Source organism: Dicentrarchus labrax, unplaced genomic scaffold, assembly GCF_905237075.1.
Source record: "Dicentrarchus labrax unplaced genomic scaffold, dlabrax2021, whole genome shotgun sequence".
Lineage (NCBI taxonomy): Eukaryota > Metazoa > Chordata > Actinopteri > Moronidae > Dicentrarchus > Dicentrarchus labrax.
In genome coordinates, this window is record NW_026136714.1 from 22,791,422 (window position 1) to 22,810,472 (window position 19,051).

At 40.9% G+C, this 19,051-nt stretch overlaps 1 protein-coding gene across 13 annotated transcripts in view; it reads left to right on the top strand.

Moving 5' to 3' along the window:
- Nucleotides 1-19,051, top strand: part of fbrsl1 (fibrosin-like 1) — a 274,086-nt gene that overhangs the window by 67,242 nt on the left and 187,793 nt on the right. For all 13 annotated transcript variants that reach the window (XM_051423597.1, XM_051423587.1, XM_051423588.1 and 10 more), the window contains exon 2: nt 10,465-10,689. In XM_051423597.1, the coding sequence (XP_051279557.1) occupies nt 10,465-10,689 (225 nt within the window). The remainder of the gene's footprint in view (nt 1-10,464; nt 10,690-19,051) is intronic.

A 19,051-nucleotide genomic window follows, 5' to 3' on the forward strand; every position in this document is an offset into this window, starting at 1 on the left:
TGATCAGCAGTAGAGACTGAGCAAGTGAGTTTGACAGCTGAAATGAACTGCTCAATTGTTGCCGGCCAACTCAGCCGGTGCAGAACAAAACACCACTTGAGTCTTGTGTGATGTAATGTTAACGCCACAGAAGTGGTCCACAGGATTATATCTTCTTCCAAATTCAACATAAGGAGTACATTATTCACGAGCATTCCCCATGTGATATCAAGTATATAATGTCACAGTACAAGTTGTTAACAAGTATAGACACATTTATGGACAAATGGTCAAAATAAACCATAATTATCATGCTCGACTCAGCATATGCACTTGTGCTTTAACTCCAAATATCATGAATAGTAATGCATAACAAGCACTTAACAGTCTCATGAGAAAATAAATTAGAGCATTGAATAGGCAATAGTAAATCAACATGAGCAAATTACACTAAATGTATTAGTAGTCACAGTGGATAGTTTCAGTATTTTATGACTATCATATAGTCTTGAAGTGAATATAAGAAAAGTAATTGTAAACTCTTCTAAGTTCTATAGTGAAAGAAAGATGCATAGTAACAACATATACTGTAAGCCCCTAGTGGTAGTTATAAATAGCTGAGACAACATTTGGAACACACAAAGAAGTCACATGCTGTATGAACACACACTGTGGAAATGTGAAGGAATCCTCATCAGACTCCACACTGGCTTCCTTTATCTCGCCTCTTGTGTCTTTTATTCCTGTAATGTGGAGTGTGTTTGTCAGAGCTGTTAAACAGATTTAAAGCTGGTGTTTATTGTTGTGCTGCACCGCCCTGTTATCGCTGCATTCCCCCCTTCTTCCTCCCCTCAGCACCCGCTAGCCAGATGGTGTCACTCCAGGAGCTAATTCAGCCCTCGCACATGTGTGCAACACAAACACTCACAATCACACAAACACACTCATAGCAATATACACAATTTAGGATTTACTCTGACTGCAATATATTTTGCTATACATACAGTTAAATAGCTGTATGCACACATATGTTGACACAAATGTGAACACACATACACTATAAAGCAACATACGCAATATATATTTAGCATGCACATAGACAACAGCATACACTTATATTGCATTCGTTCATTAATTCACATGTGCACACACACAGGGAAGGGTTATTAACATACAGTACATGTTTGCATACACACATACAAGCAGCAGGTTACACAGCCATAAGAACACTTAAAGGGTCATAAAACCATCAGTTTCATTCTGCTTGCTCAAAAATACAATCAAATAGAGAGCAAAAGAAGACAGGGGAGGGAATGAAAGAGAGAGTGCAGGGATGACTATCAGCAACCCGCACACACACTATGGCAGTGTTGCTAGGTCAAGAAAAAATCTCCAGGCCAACAGCCACTGGAAAACCACCCACCAGGCTCCAAAACTATCAAAACCATCCACTGGAGATCCCTCTTGTTCCTGCTGGCCAGCACACTTTTCTTTTTCCAAGTTTGAATGCAGATTTTAATTAATATTTAATTATACCTGAAAATTACAATGTTGTCTTTCAGCTGCCGCAGATTAAGCAGTAATACGTCTTCCACCTGCATCTTTGTTTTTAAAGAAGCCCATTTTGGCAGTAAAGCAGAACTGGCAACCCTAATGCTGCTGCATATGACTGAGTGATGAGTGAAATCTGTTTTACCCATGAGACTTGTTTTTAGTGCCTTTTGGCAGATGATTGCTATCATCGTGGATTTTTACACAATATAAACGGTCTGTGTTGTAATCTTAGTGGCAATTTTGGAAGCTGTGCTGTACGATCATGTTAAACTCAGAACTGCTATCTCAAGTAAATAAGAACAGATTGTAATATAGCACCTTAAATATTGTCACTTTAGCAGGTACATGTTTGATATTTCTACTGTACTGGTCGTCAGTGTGGCCTATATAGTGCAGACTTTAGAGTTGATACTGTAATAATCAGTCATTGTCTTCTTTTATACCTTGTTTCATCTCTGACTATGAGACTGACACAAAGGTGGAGGAGGGATTAGCTGAGAGGTGTAAAACCACTGGGAAGGGATGCTATACTTACTCAGACTGACTCATGCCATATACAAAAGTGCCTTTAAACTATAATCATCTTTTGAAGCTGGCACAAAACTAGATTTCAGCTTAACTTGCATATGTGTCTTTAAAGGTCTTAAATATCAAGCAGCATGTGCTAAAACTAGTTAGTCTTTCAGTGTTTGTGTTTATATGTCTTAAATTATGTCAGATGGAGGCTTCTCATTCACAGCAATGTTTGGAGTAAAACTAAAATCTCACTAAGCACACCACTTTATTATATATGAGAATAATCATTATGACAAACCTAAGTCTACAGAAAGTACGCTTTCAGACAAATGTCATTGCTTTCAAGTTGACGCTTTCCCCCACAAATCATCCTGACAGTTATTCCCACATGATTCAAATTCAGCATCATGTACACTGCTGCAAAACAGAGAAAGCAAGCGCAGCAATGAAGTGAACAACAGTGTGTGAAGCAGGAAGAGAAAGGAAGTGACAGAGTGAGAGAGCAGGCCTGCTGGAAGGTTGGCTCCAGTTAGTTGGACGAGTGTAGCAGCAAGCTGACCTGCCAGGGATTAACACCTCACATCTCCTGTTCATTCCCCTGCTCTCCCATAACACACTGCATACAGCAAAACCCCCCGAAATCTAGCTTACACTCACAAAGGATTAGGCCTTTTAACCGTGGAGTCAAATGAACAGGAAAAATACACCGCATTGATTAACAAAAGGTGAAAAGGATGCGGTTCATTTAATCTGTGTGCTAGCAAATTTTGCAACATTGATCACTGTAGAAATGTGTGCTTTCTCTTGTTCACAGCCTGATAAGCTTCTTGGCACACAATGCACTCTCTTCGAGGCAATAACCCTCTGATTATATGCTTTGAGAGAAACAGGGAGGCCGGGTAAATGAGTGTATGCTCCAAGTTAATCAAAGGTGTGTTTGATGTAGCTGACAGCAGCATCAGATGGAAGGTGTATACTCTGTTGTCTCTGCAGAGCTTCACATGCGCGGGACTTTAAAAGCTAGCGAGCGCTGCATGATTAAATCAATCCCGTCTAAATCATGACAAGTCAGGGTGATTTATCTGACATGCCAAGAGCCGTAGTAATGCGTACAGAATCAGTCCAACAACTGAGCAATAAATCTACACCACCACACCTCAGCCAGCTTAAAAGGAGCTAAATACGACTGAAGCTGTGCGACAAATGATTCTGCTCTGCTGCTTTTATATCAGTTGGAAAGATAAAAGAGGTGAACTTACTACTGGAATATTGACCTCCCTGGATACCTTTCACATAGAGATTACGAGAAAATACCGCTCATGTCATTAACAGTTGCTAAATTCAATTTGTACACACAGTTCATCTGAGCTTTAAGATGGTAAAGGCTTACTAGAAATTAGACTTTCTGAAATTTCAGTAAGACAAATCCCCTCACTCGTGTGTTTACACATGTGCCTGTTCGTCCTGAAGCGCATGTATGGTACCAACAACATGGGGACCTCCATGTAAAAACATTGCTCCACAAGGTACCTTTAATGCACACTGTAAAATGGACATTCGAAGCATCAGCACAGAATAACATGTAGAAGATTACGTGGTCACTCCAGCATTGTTTCCCTGAATTTAAGTATAGAAGTTGGGACCCACGTCACACTGTTCCAACCCGCCATTTATCCCCTATACTTTGCCTGCTTCCATTTAGTCCCAGGAACAAGAATTCCCTTTTCAGTGCACATGTTTACACCGAGTGTTTGAGTGTTCATTTCCACCGTGTTATCTAATCTTCACAGTTTGGCTGATTGGCAGTTATCAGATTTTTCTTAAAACACTGAATTATGCCTTAGTTTTAAGATGACAAATTCAGTTTCTTTTTCACAGATATCTATGCTTTTCTCTTGTAGCACTTGATGCACCTTCACTGAAACTTACAATTTAGCTTTGAATTTGTATTCAATTAACAGTTTTGCTACAGCTGTGGTGCAGAGCAGCATGTTGTTCTACAGTGGTGAATTTTTAAGAGGGCCCTGTAATCTCTTTGTGTCTTAATGTCGAAGGAGGTGTACCCTCCAGAGCTCTTTGTGTCTAAATAATTACTGGCCTCAGAAAGAAGAGAGCAGAGTGGAGAAAGCGTGATGATGTGCATTAGACGCCACCATCTCTCTTTATCTCCCTCTCTCTAAACACACACTGTCTATTTTTTCTGCACTCCAGGCTCCAGTTATAAGGCTCCTTTGCCTTCTGGTTTATGCATGCCTCATGAAGACCCCCACCCCCTAACCCTTTGCAAGCAACCTCAGGGTTGCTGACATTCCTCTGAGCAGAATGCATAAACCTTCCTTTGGGAGCTGAATGTGCTTCCACGGTAGATCTCAAGGCCCCAGCATAACCACGTAAAGCCATGCACTTTATTGTTGCCGGCATGGAAACCTGTGTTGGATTTTATGCACTCATACTCTCTCACACACACATGCTCCAGTCCCCATGCAGCCTGGAACAGCAACAAAGCTCTCCCGTACTGTTGCCAGGGTAACGTGGTCGGGTCAAACCAGTCGAGCGGTCTCTCTTGTTCCAGGCTGAGCCCCCCCAACACCCCCTCCACTCACTTGCACTATCTCGGTTTCTATTTCTCTGTCCATCCTCCTTATCCTCTCTTCTTTCCCTCCTCTCTGCTGTCACGTTCCCCCTGGCTCATCGCATATTAAGCCACTTCTTCTCTATGGTTACTGTCACATTTGTGCCCTAGGCTGAACAGGAGAAAATGAGTAAGATTCACCACTTTGACCACTTTGTATAATTAAGGTCTGTAGAAATGAATGGCAAATCTCTTAATTTCAGACCAAATATTTAAAAGAGACACCTGGGAGACTATAAAGAAAGGTTGAAAGTTATGTTTTGTTGACCATGAGGGTTGCAGTGGCACTGACTTCCCACTTTAAAGGTCTACTCTTTAACTAAATGAAGACTGCATATACATATGCCATTTTTACCGGCAGCAAAGCATTTACTTTGCAATTATTTGCATCAGTATTTTACTCTTTTCATTTGTAAATGGGGTTTTAATAATACAGAGTATGATAAGGCTGTTCCATTATGTGTAGAAATAATTTAGTAACCGTTTTATAAAAGAAAAACCCCACTTCAGGCCATTGGCATATGGAAATTATATCACAACTAAGCCGTTGCTGGCAGACACTCAGTGATGGATTACCCTTCTTCTCCTGCAGCTATTATAGATCTATTGTCGGAGTCGTGGACTGTGAATAAATGGAAATGACACAGATATACAATTGAAATCTGTTTATTACTGATAGAACACAGCAGACATGAGACAGCAATGAGAGCTGGTGCAAATGCGCACTATTTGCTCTGTGGTGCTCGAGCTTAGATATTACTATTAACAGCCAAAATCAGTTTCAGTAACCTTAGTTTTTTTAATTGCATGTTGTCCCTTAAGCTGGTATGAACTGTACATGTCAATCTTTTGTCTTGAGATTTAAGTATGGGGTCACAGAATGATAGCAAAGAGATATGTGCTGTAGGGGTGGCTTCTCATCTTGTTTTTGTTTTTTTCAGATTGTTCTAAAATAAGGTGAGAGTGGAATAAAAGGTGTTTAACAAAGACCATCGCATATGGTAACCTATGTCAAAGCATTCAAACAGAATAATACTGTAGATGGAATGGAACTTCATGCTGACATTGAATGGAGCTTGAGAGAGTAGTGAGTGACACACAGGGACGGATGTTGAGTACCGGGAACACTCAGTTATTTAAGGAGTTTGCTTTGAAGTCTCAAAAATATGTTGATATAAAATTGATAATACTAGAGCGGCAGCTGCACCCCGTTCTCCCCCTGGAGGCTCCACCACAACCTGCCACTGTACATAAGTCACAAATTTCGGCTCTGAACAGCTGAATTGTATACATTTACCACCCGGGCCACATTTATGACACAACTAACATGCTTCATTAGACAGTTTAAATTTTGGGGGTATGGGGAGATGAGGAGGATTATAGGGAGAGTGGTGACATGAATGAAAAGTTACACTACTGATGGATTTTAACTTGTTGTACTTGACTTGACTGAGTGTTGCACTTGGCCAACTGAGATACTGGGATGACCCAGAGATGCCCTTTCAGAAGTATGTTTTTAACCACATTTATGCATCATTAGACACACATTGCACAAGGAAAGGAAGTGACAAAGATATGAGTGGGGGGATTTAACAAGCAACACATGATTTAAGCCAGTACAACAGTGTCCTTTAAGAGAATTTTTCCCTCTGACCCTTTAAGAGTCTGTGCATGCCATTGATTTAAAGGGTGAAGGACTACAACAGTTTAATGGTGACTTCCCCTAGTTTGTGGTTAGAGGTTTGGCACCACAGTTTACTCTGACCCAACAGGTGGATAGATTTGTCTTGTCTGCATATCATGATCTTCGCTTCAGTTGCTAATATCCAGGTTATAATTAGAAATATACTGACTAAAGGGACAAAAACAAAACTGAGCATTAGTGGCTGAAAAAAGATATATAGCAGTCTAAGCATGCATTTGGTTGAAAGGTTAAAGTAAATGTTGTCCACGGACTTGTCATAAGCAATAAATGTATGTCAGTGGCAGATAAATCGTTTTTATTATATTTAGACCATGCAAGAAAAATAAAATTCCTATTTTGGATGACTACAGTCACTACATGACTACAGTTATCTTTACTTTAGATAATGCCAATCTTTGCTGTATTCAAAGGCCTTAACTTACACACTGTCTTCCAAACAATGATGCCAATCATCTTTTCAGATATTAAAAACAACTAATGGTGAATGTGTCAAACTGCCAAATAACAGTGTAGTCCTCATGTATGACTGGGTTTTCTACCCTGACTGATTGAAGCAGATGATGAACATACAGACATCCTCTAGAATGCTAATAAAACACATTTCTGCAAGTTGATGCTTAATTGATCCCACCACTCACAGCCGGTTTGTTCACAAAGGCGTATTTCTATTAATAACTACGGAGATGGGAAATTTCAGATTGCAATCCACCTCCCTGTCTTACTGTTTATTGATGGACATTGACAGATGGACTGCAGCTTCAGCTCGACATAAACTGAGGAAAACCCCTGGTATCGTTTCTCAGCATCCTTTGTTGTCAGACTGTAGCTGCTTTGTCCTCGTAACAGCTCTTTAAAGATGCCTCTCCAGGTAATGAATTGCATGACAAGTGGCCTGCTAATACCGTCTGGTCCCTCATGAGAAATTAATGCGTTGCCTTGTGAGGTGAGAAGAGCTGCTTTGAGCTGATGTGTGGTGTCAGTGGGATGATATTAAATCCTTCTGTCAAAGCGGTGTCGGCCTGTGAGTTGGGTTACCTTAGCAACCTTTTGTCCCCCAGTTACAAAATTTCCAGAGTAAGTTTGTCTAATTGTTTCTCTCGACTAGGAGTGGACGGCTGAATTGACAATTGCCCATAGTGTAACAATCACTGTTCCAGCTTCGTACAATGGCCATAAAGGGTCTGAAATACTGTTATTTAAGGCACTGCATGAGTTTAAGAGGCCTGCATGTTTCAGTCACTTTTCTCCTGTGGTTTGAAACGAGGCCAGTTATATACAGTAGATCAATATATTCTGATTGGGTCTACTGTGTTAAGTGTACTGCACAGCATGGAAGAAGCTGTTTTTCCTTTCACAATGAAAGAGGAAATCTGTCTTTCCGCAGTCTTAAAAAGTGTTAAGGTATTTTTTCCTATAAACTAGAGAGAGAAAAAAACTCTAGAAACACTGCATGTGTTTCCAAACAGCTTCTCCGGTTGGGAATTCTACCAGCAAGTTAAAAAAAACAAAACAAAAAAAAGAAACAATTCAGCTACAAACATGTTCAGTGTAGCACAAAATAATTTATGCAAGACTCCTGGACTAGAACATCATAATGAATGTGTTTGTGTGGGTGTTTTCAGGATCTTTGCCCTCTCCAATTAGATTTTAGTTGAATTTTTCCTGGACTTTTTATAATGGAAAGCTTCTTCCTTTCCATGGCCAGTTTTTTTTACAGTCCCTGACTCATGAACGCCTTTTGTCATGGAAGGTGTCATTCATTAGCAGTTATGGGGCTAATGCGCTACCATCTGCTAACCTCCCACCCTTGGAGCCAATAATTTGATTATTCATATGGAGCACTGAGCTGACTGCAGTCGGGCCCGGTGCTGCTGGCTGTGAACAGATGTTGAAACGTGAACTAGCAGTCCTCGGCCTTGAACTCCACGCAGCTTCGAGCAGCGGTGTGTCGTCCTGTGCCATTCAGACGCACGGTGATCTCTACCGACAGGCTTTACCAAGTAGCAGCAAGTCACCAGCCCCGATCGGGCCTGATGAGATCTGAAGTATGAGGCAGCAGAGGCCCAGAAGGAAGGATGGAATTCAATCACTGGACACACAAGCTGGCTGGCTGGCTGGCTGGCAGCAGTGATTTCCACAGGCTGGCAGATCTGCGTGTGCGTCAATTTCTGTGCCTCTTCACCATATCATGTTAGGAATGTCCTGAACTGAAATTTGACCTCAACTCTGTGACTTTTTAATGCTGTGCTCATCTCATATAAGAGAAGGGAAGATGAATGGAAGGTAGCATTGGGAAAGATTCCCATGTTTGCAACTTTTGAGCTTTCACATTAGCCGACAACTCGGACAATTAGACTGTGGCTGCCAGTCGTATTGTAAACACTTACAAAGTAGAAAGAGAATAATAATAACAAATGTTATCAATTATCAGTATATGAAAAGTCATAAAGAGAGTCAGTCTGACTGACATTCTGCCATGCTAGAATTTACTGCCAAGCTTGTGGCATGCCAAGTTGTGTAGTGGTGTACTGGGAATTCCAACAAACAGATTGTGCGTGTCGTGTCGTTGGTGGTGCTTGAGCACAGTGGCTAGCTAGATTGTGTCTTGATTAATTTTGCTGTTGATCACGTGTGGTGGCCGTAAAACTCTATAGCTGACTAAATGTTTGCCAACAAAACCCCTTATCAGTGGCTACTTATAAGGAGCATAACTTGAACACTGAATGACTAGTGGCAGATTTCGAGAATAACACTACATAACGATAAATAAACTGCATTTATATTGCGTGTTTCTACCTTAACAGAGAAAGTGCTTTAGAATGTGCCTCTCATTCAGCCATCCATTAGTGTTGAATTACATTAAAACACACTTTGGCTGACGTTAGGCATCAGTGTTGGTTTGCTTTTTCGGGCACTTTCGTATTATTTAGTACCAAGTTACTGGCTCATTATTACAACTGGGACTTGAACTGCAGTTACAAGTCAGAATCTATTAACTCCAATCTGACATGAACACTGCACAAGGCCACAGGGTGTGTCAGCTCCAGGAATTATGGGCACTAGAGTATGCAAACATGCGCTCTTGGTACTTGAATCCATTAAATGCTAGTTTGTTTTTTGTGCACTACACAGGCTAGACATGCCAGAACTGAACATCAGCTCAGTGCATTACAGCAGCTGAAATGAAGCAAACAGCAGTCAGTGGTATAAGTAGCCTGATGCCATTTTTGTCTGTGAAATACTGGTCAGGAGGTAAGCAGGGGGAGGGAGCAAAGAAAACACACTAAGTAAGATCCTAGGCAGTAACAAATTGTGTTTGAACTCAAATAAACAAACACCAATTCCATGCAGGCCGTAACCGAAGCATGAAAGGAATAATTAGTTAAAGGGAGAAATTGCTTGGTCATAGTTTAAGTGTAGAGCAACTGTATTTTCTCCAGTGTGTGTTAAAGCAGCACTTCATATCATAAGCTCATTATATCTGAGCCATAAAGTGATTATGGGCTCCAGTAAGGCATTGTTCTGCTGTTGACAGGATTAAAGATGATTTTAGAGAGAGAGAGAGAGAGTGAGTGTCGCCGCTCTCTGCTCGAGTGTTTGCTTGCTTTGTGTAAGCCAGCAGTGAAAGGGGCTGCACGCTTGACTGTTTGCCAGCTGTGGCGCACCCTCCCTCCATTCTTTTACACATTCATCTACCACCACTCTATCTATCCATCTACATACCTGTCTGCTTTGTTCTTGTTTGAAGGCAACTTTGAAGCGCTTTTTTATAGACTTGTCATCACCTGGTGTACAATTGTTTCAAGGGTGTTTAAGGAAATCCTTGAGACACTCAAGGCAGTAAATCTCCCTTGTCAGTGTGACGTTGAGTAGTGTCTGTGTCACTGCATTATTCCTGTGGTGTAACAGGTTGTATGACATCCCCTGACACTGCCTTGATTCTGTCATCATTGACTTTTAATAACAAGAAGTGATTATTTATGCACCCATCGACCCATATATATTATCTTCCACTCACACACACATTCTCATTTCATAGTGTCTAGATTTCTAATGTGCTTTCGTCTTCTCCCTGCAGAAGAAGACCGGAGTTGTGAAGACGCAGGAGAAGAAGGAGCGGTGGAAGGAGAAAAAGGAGGTGAAGCGGCAGAAGAAGGAAGACGAGGAGGTGGAGGAGGAAGAGGAGAATGTCCAGCCAGTGGTGGATCCCCTGGAGAACGGCTTCCTTCATCACGCCCAGCGGGAGCAGGAGAGGATGAACGAGAGGCTGCTGAAGAAGACGTACTCCAAGAAGAACAAAATGGTTAGTGCCTCCAAAGCTTTTTTATTTTTAAATTTATTGTCAGAAATTGACAAATGAAAGAGAGGTCTGCTGTGCTGGCCGATCAGCTGCTTAGGCAGCATCTGATTCCACTTTTGTGATTGGTCAGCGCTATTATTTCCACAACTGTATTTAAACTAAGAGGCAGGATAGGCTTTTCTTCAAATATATACTTTCTATCCATCTGACAGCTGGTCCACATTCACTATGGGGCAGAAAAAGCTGAACAGAGCCCATGTCAGATGTGACTTAACTTATTCTTGTGTCAGCAGGGATCACAGTGCTGAGGTTGTCACCACTTTAGTCCCCCTATCTGTGCACCATCAACAGCTCACTGTTCAGCACTGCATAAAGTCATTTTTGTCAAATACTCACTTCTTTTGTGAGCAGCATCTCCTAAAGGCTGCCGTGAGGAGTGGTAGTCATTCAGAGCTGTCTATATTTGAATCTTGCCCCGGTCATGTTATAAATTGTGTATGTAATTATATTGTTTAACATTTATGTGATTTTTAATGGTTTTTGAAATAGAAGCTTCTGACATTGCTCCCGTTGTCCTTTAGGGAAGTCCAGGTGTTTGAGCTTTTCACAGCAGGGCTTTTGTAGTCAGTAATGATGCTTCTCACATTGTGGCTAGTCGGGACTAACTTCCTCTCTCTGTCTAAAGTGATGATTTCAGCTTACTGTAATTCAGTTGGTATTTTGCAGTTTGGCTTCTGCATTAGTAGTGATGTTTAACATTATATTTGTTTTATTGTTTTTATTATTTTTTATATTCTCAGTGAGTAATATTATTCTATTTGCAAATGTATTTGCTTGGTGGTGATAGTACCCTGTAAATTTTTTTTAACAATTCTGACAATTCAGCAAAACTATTGGCACAGCAGTGACACTGCAGTACAAAAGAGCAGCTGATAAAGAGGTGAAGACAGATGACAGTAGCCTTTGACAGATTGGCTGGTGCATAGATTGTATTGGCAACCCGGTTTTACTCCCAAGTTGTCAAATACTGCAGCTTGTGGGGCCGTCCACTTCAAAATATGACACTGTAGGCACCCCTCTAGCATCATTTCTGGACACAGCCGCCATCAAACTCAGGTGACATAGTTGAAAAATCAAGAATGTCTGCATATTTGGTGGATGGATGGCTCAAACTAATTCAGGATTTCATCCCAGGATACTGCTGTGAAACCAAAGTAAATTTTCATTTTAAGTATTTTATTAGGTATTTTATTCATGTACTTATATTATGTCAGGTTCGTAACTTAACTTACAATCATTTCCTAACCCTAACCAAGTAGTTTTTGTGCCTTAACAAAACTGCTACATTTCACAATGTTAACCATTCATTTAAAAAATCTGGTCAAATGTAATGCATATTTATTCTTGCTAAATTGACCGCAGAGCCCTACACGTCCTAAAATGATGTAAGAGGGGGACATACAGCATAATATTTCTAAGCTGACGGCCACTGTCAGTAATATTTGACGAGTTGGGAGTGAGAATGCATTAGTAGTGTACTTTAGGAGTTTTGTATTTGTTTAGGAATCTCAGTGTTCTGTGCAATTCGCCCGTTGAAGCAAAACATTGAAACAGACAAGTTAGAGCAGTATCATGGGGGCAGAATTGTAAGGAATCGGTCAAACAGCATTATTATTATTGAAGGGTAACAGATGTGACTTGTATACACCGATGAGCCCTGGTGCCACCGAAAGTGTTTCATAAACAAATTGCGGGTATCCTGCCTTCAGGTGGGTTTACCCTGCCATCCTATTCTTGTTTTCCTTCATGACTACAGAAAGTGGTTTTCTGTTTGTTTATGCAGATAGATGACTGCCAATATCCCCGGCTTCAAGCACACTGCTGAGCCCACAGACTCCTAGTCTGTCCCAGTGAGATAGCCCATCTATGTGTTAACAGTTTGTTTAAATAGGCGGATGTTTTTATGCTCCTGTCCGAGGCCAAGATCCAGCATAGTGCTGTTGAGGATAAGAGGGGAAATGTAGTCAGGAAGCCAAACTAAATAATGAGGCTATGTAGCCCGGAGGCCTCCTCCACAGACAAAAATATCTCTCTCAGATAAGATTTCCTGAGGAAGTTAACATGGCTGAAAATGAGTTTGGCTGTGATATTTAGTTTGCTAAGAGACAGTTAGAAATTATGTATTTAGCTGATGCTCTTATCCAGAGTGTAAGTGCAATAGGCTGCAATTACTGAACCCGATCTACATTCCAGTCCACATAATAAACTCCATAATATCAAACTGCTGCTATCATGTGAAAACCTTGTATCTCCAGCTGTCTGAATTTCATGTTTTACAGTAAATTTATTTAAAGATTCATGTTCATGCTCTCAAGGAGATTAAAATAAGAGATTATGAAAGCAGAATCTTTTCTACCCATCAGCAGTGAGATAGTTCTTTGTCCCTGGAATATGTAATTGGGAAGTAAAGAATCAGAAAAAAGGTTTATTTTAAATTTAAAACACTTGATCCTGTGTCTTAAAATAGGCCGTGCTTTTTGCTTCCCAAGCGATATTACTGCATATTGTATAAGCAGCTACATCTTACATCTATTTGTCTGTCATGGCTTTTATGCTTCCTTGGTACAATTTGAAATAATGTGTTGAAAGTACAACAAACGCATATACCTTCAAATCATAATTTGTACTGCTGTCGGCCAAACCACAAATTGGAGTATATTTTGAGGATTGCATAACAAAATGTTGTCACTGATGTCACTCCCAAGTCCACACTCCCTGAAATGACTATACGCATGAACTCCACAAATCTACAGTTACGTGGTCTTTATCAGCAGAGGCTTATGTGTCAGTGAACCATTATAATGAATGTCTCTTCAGCACCTTGCTGCAGCTTAGAGGGGGAATTTGTCTCTGGCTTACTGGACTGGTTAAGGCACATTGACCCCATGCACTTCTAAAGTCCCCTAAAAACACCTCAGTCCTGTGATCCGTAGATAACTGGAGACGTCTCCCTTTCTAGCTGAACAGATCTATAAAGTACTGCCCTGGTGGTTCCTTGCTGCTCTTCCTTAACTTCTAAACTTTGCAATCCCTTCCTTTTTTCTTAAATCTCAGAGTCGGGCTGAATGTTCTCGTTGTCTGAGAGCAAGCTGCTAGAGTATCTTTTAAACTGCCCTGGCTTTAGTTCTCTGCCTGCTGAGAATTATCGCCTGCCTTTGATACATAACTAAAACTCCCAGTTCCCAACTGCATTATTATTGTTTTGAGAACTAACAATTATGCTGTGTTCACATGCTGTGGGAAACACCCATTTCCAGTGGTAATCACAGTGCAGATGAGACTCATGACATGATCATGTTGCATAACTAATTAATTACAGATAACACTATGAAATATGAAGTAGTTGGTTTGCACCTTTGAACAAGCATTCAGAAAGCTGAATAGATCCTCTCTACTTTAGTTATAAGCACAGTTAGTGTTTAAGCAGGCCTGTTTCTCATGACCACACCTGCCCACTCCAACTGCTTTTCATGCTGCTTAATATGATCTATAACTTGTTGCCAAATAAGAATTTTTGCATTTGTTGCAAGAAAAAAAGAAAGAAAGAGAACCAACATCTAACGGAGCCTGAGGGCCAACCTGCCCCATGAAAACCTTTTGTGGGAGTGCATAAACAGTTAGATTGTTTTCATTGCCATTTATCCTTACAAATACATGCACATTTCCTCTGGTTATTGTGTTATGGGATGGAGGTGTTGATAGATTCACTGTTTTCGAATCCAGTCTCTCTGGGCTGGGCACTTGCTCACTCATTGCTTTTTACCAACCATCTATTTTGCTGTGTTTATGAGTCTCGGTTGCTCCGTCCTCTACATATCAAGGAATTATTACCCTGTTTTCCCGAGCGGCTTGCAATGATCACAGCAGCAGTACAAGTTTAACCTCAAAGCTTCATTTTATTTTTGTGACTCTGGAGTGAGTGACTATGTAAGAGCAAATGCTGGCAACTAGGATCAATAGATAGAGAAATCTATTCTTACCTTATCCGCAACCCCTGTGATGTTTTCATGCTCTGTAAGTGTCTCTGATAGATGGGATCCCATGCATATAAAACACATCAGCTTCCAGATGGACAGGGCTTCGATGAGGAGCCCTTTGTGGATTTTATCTGCCGTAGAAAACGTCCTTGGCAACAGCGCCTACAGACTCTATCACAGTCATGTGGTTGTTTATAATTCACATTAACCTAACAATACCACGTACACATTTACATCCATGAGGGCATACTGTAGATCCTTTTATCCTACAAACACTAAGCAGATGGATGTGCACACATAAATAAAGCCTTTTGTAGTAACTGTGGGAAAAGGGCAGCACAGAGCAGCCATCTGGGCTTCAGAGCAGATGTTTACACATTATGACAGATCCTATTGATAGAATACATCAGTGTGTATGTTTACTTTTAGAATGGTCTTGTCCACAACAATCAGCTCAAGCGCACTTGGAGAATTTACTACTTAGTTTTCCCCGTCAACATTTCTTTTTATTTTTTGCTGTGTCTCCAGTCAGAGAAGGTGTTCCTAGTGTATGTCACAGACTGTGATCTGCTGGTGAGGCGATGTGTTGGTCTCCTTGAGGCACCCCGGGGGGGCAGAAGCTCACTGGAGGACGGGAGCCGCAGTGTCAGAGCTGAGTTTGCCACAGGGGTGCAGCACTTGATCTAATTAGACGACTTAACAGGACCTGAGCATTGGTCGCGCATTGTGTTTGTGTGTGTAGGCGTGTGTGAGATAGAGATACTGTGTATGTGGACACCAAGGTCTAAGGAGTGTTCTTGTTCTCCTCTCAGTCTCCACTCTTGTCACACTCTTGTCACACTCTTGGGTGCAGTCACACCTGTTGTTTGAAGGCCAATACTCCGCTGAATGTTCCACTGAAATTCATATTATTGGCAGAAATGAAATCACCAGGCGTTATTGTGTTTTTGTTACCAGCCTTGGTATATAAGGCACCAGATACCAGGGCACTCTTTTGATAGTAGGGGTTGCTGACCCCTACCTTAGAATAAGCCATTTTTATCTACAGGGGGAGCTAAACATGAAAGAGGAAGAGGGGCCTCTTTCTCCTTCATGTGATGTGACATCACCCATTGGTTTGTGAGTACTGTTTTGAAGTCAGGTCATTTCTCCATTAGAGTGCACGGTATTGTTTTTTATTGCAGTCAATGGGACTCTCCCTCCCAGATTTGACATAGAATGCAGGTTTTAAGACACTTCCGAGTTGGCTTCACCTTACTGACCCGGAGGCTCTGTCCATTATACATATTGTGTCAATGGCTGAACCGCCGTGTTTCTACAGTAGCCCAGAACGGACAAACCCAACACTGGTTCTAGGGCTCTGCTGCCACCGTAGTTTCTCATAGACACTGGGAATGGGAGGCACAGCTAGACGCCACTAACACCTAGTAACCCCTCAAAGAATCAGTCATGATCTCTGAGTCTGCTGAAACTCCACTGAAGTTCATATGTGCTCCAGAAACACAATAATTTAGCTCCTCAACTCAGCCAGCTTCAGAACCAACACAAGAGACACACACGCCTCGGGCAAAGTATTATCAAAACAAGAAAATTAGGTAAATGTATCACTTTTAATTACTACACTTCATTACTATTTCATTTTTCTGTTAAGGCCAATATTCATAAACCAATACACCAGTCTTACCTGCGTTGTTGTTTTTATCTGTCATCCCTGCTGTACGATACCCAGCAAGCACCAACGTGGCTGTGACCTTCAATATGCTTCAAATGGGGGTCATGAATAACACATAATGCTGAGTCGCTCAAGCAACACATTGATAGCTGCACGTACACATCCCATCACCATCCCTGTCCATTAGTGCAGTGCTTTACCCTGTGCTGCACACACACCCTGCTAACAATGTCATATAGGGAAACATCCTTGGACACCTCACTGTATTTTTCCAACCCCCCCCCACAGGCAAACCCTCACTATCAGGCCAGCCCGTGGACATGAACCCAGCATCCTGCATGCCCCTTTCATACTCTAGCTGCTTCAGGATTACTCCCCCTTCTTCATATCTAGGTGTGTTTATAAGCAGTAAGCCAGCTGGAGACAGATCAGATTAGCTAGGGCATTAACAGTGCACTGGAACATAGTTCAGGGGCAGCCTAAGAGCTCTGCTAGACACAAGAGCCCGGCTGCTCATCGGCAGTGGGGCAGTGGTAACGGGCAGGCGATCAAAATGACTGATAACGGTAGGCTGGTTGTTATCTGGGGAGCAGCGACCCTGAGCGGTAGCAGCTCGGCTCAGGAGACGCCCGGCAGACAATATCTCTCCTGGCTAACCCGGCTTCCAGCCCATTTAAACTGGAGATCAAGGTGAATCCTCTCCACCTGACTCATTTTGGGCAAGTCACTGAGCTGCAGCGTAATATTGTTGACTCATTTAAGTCAAACATTTCTTGTCTTTTTGACAGAAAACCTATAAAACAGCAGATGTCTTTTTTAGTGTTCTTTACTGTTTGACTATAAAGTTGCATGTTTGGGCTACTAGATACAAGATTTTTCTATTGCTGTAACTGGAATTAGCTTTGTGTGTGCTTTCTTCCTCCACCTCATAAAGAAATAAAGAAATATTTGTTCCACTTATTCTTCTGAGGCTGACACCTTTTGCTCCCTTTAAGATTATCTGCTTATACTGTTGTGGTTGATCTAGGAACTGAAACATTATCTACTGTTGCACTTGTAATGAGATCAGACCTAAAATGTGAAATCCTTGATGTAATTATGGGGTTGGAAAGCTTGTAAGTGGTAACGTGAGAGAAAAGGCCTTTACTCCTGTTACTCAGGTTAACGCTGCAATTTAACAAAGAGCGTTATTAGATGAGTGGATAATGAGGTACGCTGCAGAGGTGTCTGCAGGCACATGGCATGTAAGAGTGTGTGCATGTGTGTGCAGAGTAGACAGACAGAGATGAGTAGAGGTACGTGATTTGTAATAGACCTTGACAGATCAATTAGTTAGCTACTTGTAACGTGAACATGTATGCAGGATCACACGGCGGATAATTGTCCTGACCACATCAAAGACCAGTTAACAGATGAACACACACGTGCCTGTGCAAGAGAGAGACAAATCACAATATGAAGAGTTTCATTCAAAAAAATGGTTATCTGATTGAAAAAAGATCTGAACTGAAAAAAGATAATATAGTTGATGAATTGATTGCTGACATTAGAAATTCAGGGGAGATCTCAGATACCTTGCCTAAATTTCAGATGTTAGGATGAATAAGATCACTGCCTTTAAAGCATAGTATATTTTTTATTTCAAAATGGATTACTTGAATTGAAATCCTTAGTGTTTAATAAGTCATCAGAGGTGATATTGTGCTGTATATTATATTAAGCACTATAAAACTCAAACTCAAGTGGACTGCGCCGGTGTTGACTACAGCTAGCGTAGGCTTTCATTTCAATGTTATATTCTATATATTTTGATTGAAAAATATAAATAGATGAAAATATTACTTTACAGTACTGTTATTTCCTACAGTTATATATGCACACTGAACCACTCAAGTGCCTTGCTGCATGGCACCACAAATGCAATGTTTGATAAAAGGAAAAGTATTCCTTTCCCTAAAAATGTACCTTTCAACCGTGCCAGGGATTTGAACCAGTAACCCTTTCCAGACCATATTCAAAAATTGTTGTTTTTCTAATGTGGTTTAACCATGCCAGTGTGAATCATGACTCAAGTAAAAGACCACTTTTTAAATCAAAGACATCTTATTTTGGATTGAATCCCTTTAAATATACAGCGAAACTACAAATTAGGAGAGTCTGAAATGAGTAATTTATGACTTCATTAACTTCAATAGCTGACCAAGGAATTACAAGAACATTTGATAAGTCTCCAGCACAGCGTATACCATACTAGCATGGAAATGACATAAATAAGAAGCTCATATTTTCCCAGTGGAGAACAGTAAAGCCAGCTAATTAGAACAGGGATCAGACAAAACCTGTTTAGTACAAAGGTAATATATCATTATAATACATATTGCAATAATAACACAGCTTCATTAAGTTTTAGCTTACAAACGAGGTAATTATGCATGTGTGTTGTAAAACCACTCGCTCAAATTGTTTAACACATATAAGTGCATACAGCCCATAAGCCCCATAGATAATAAGTGAGGAATTGGAAAATGGAATTCTGCAAATGAAATGCATGGCATATCAGATTTTTGGTGAAAAGGTCAGCATACTTTTATTCTTCTTTCCTTGAGATCATTTTCCTATATGAATAAGTGTCTGGGAGCGCGTACCTTTCTCTGTG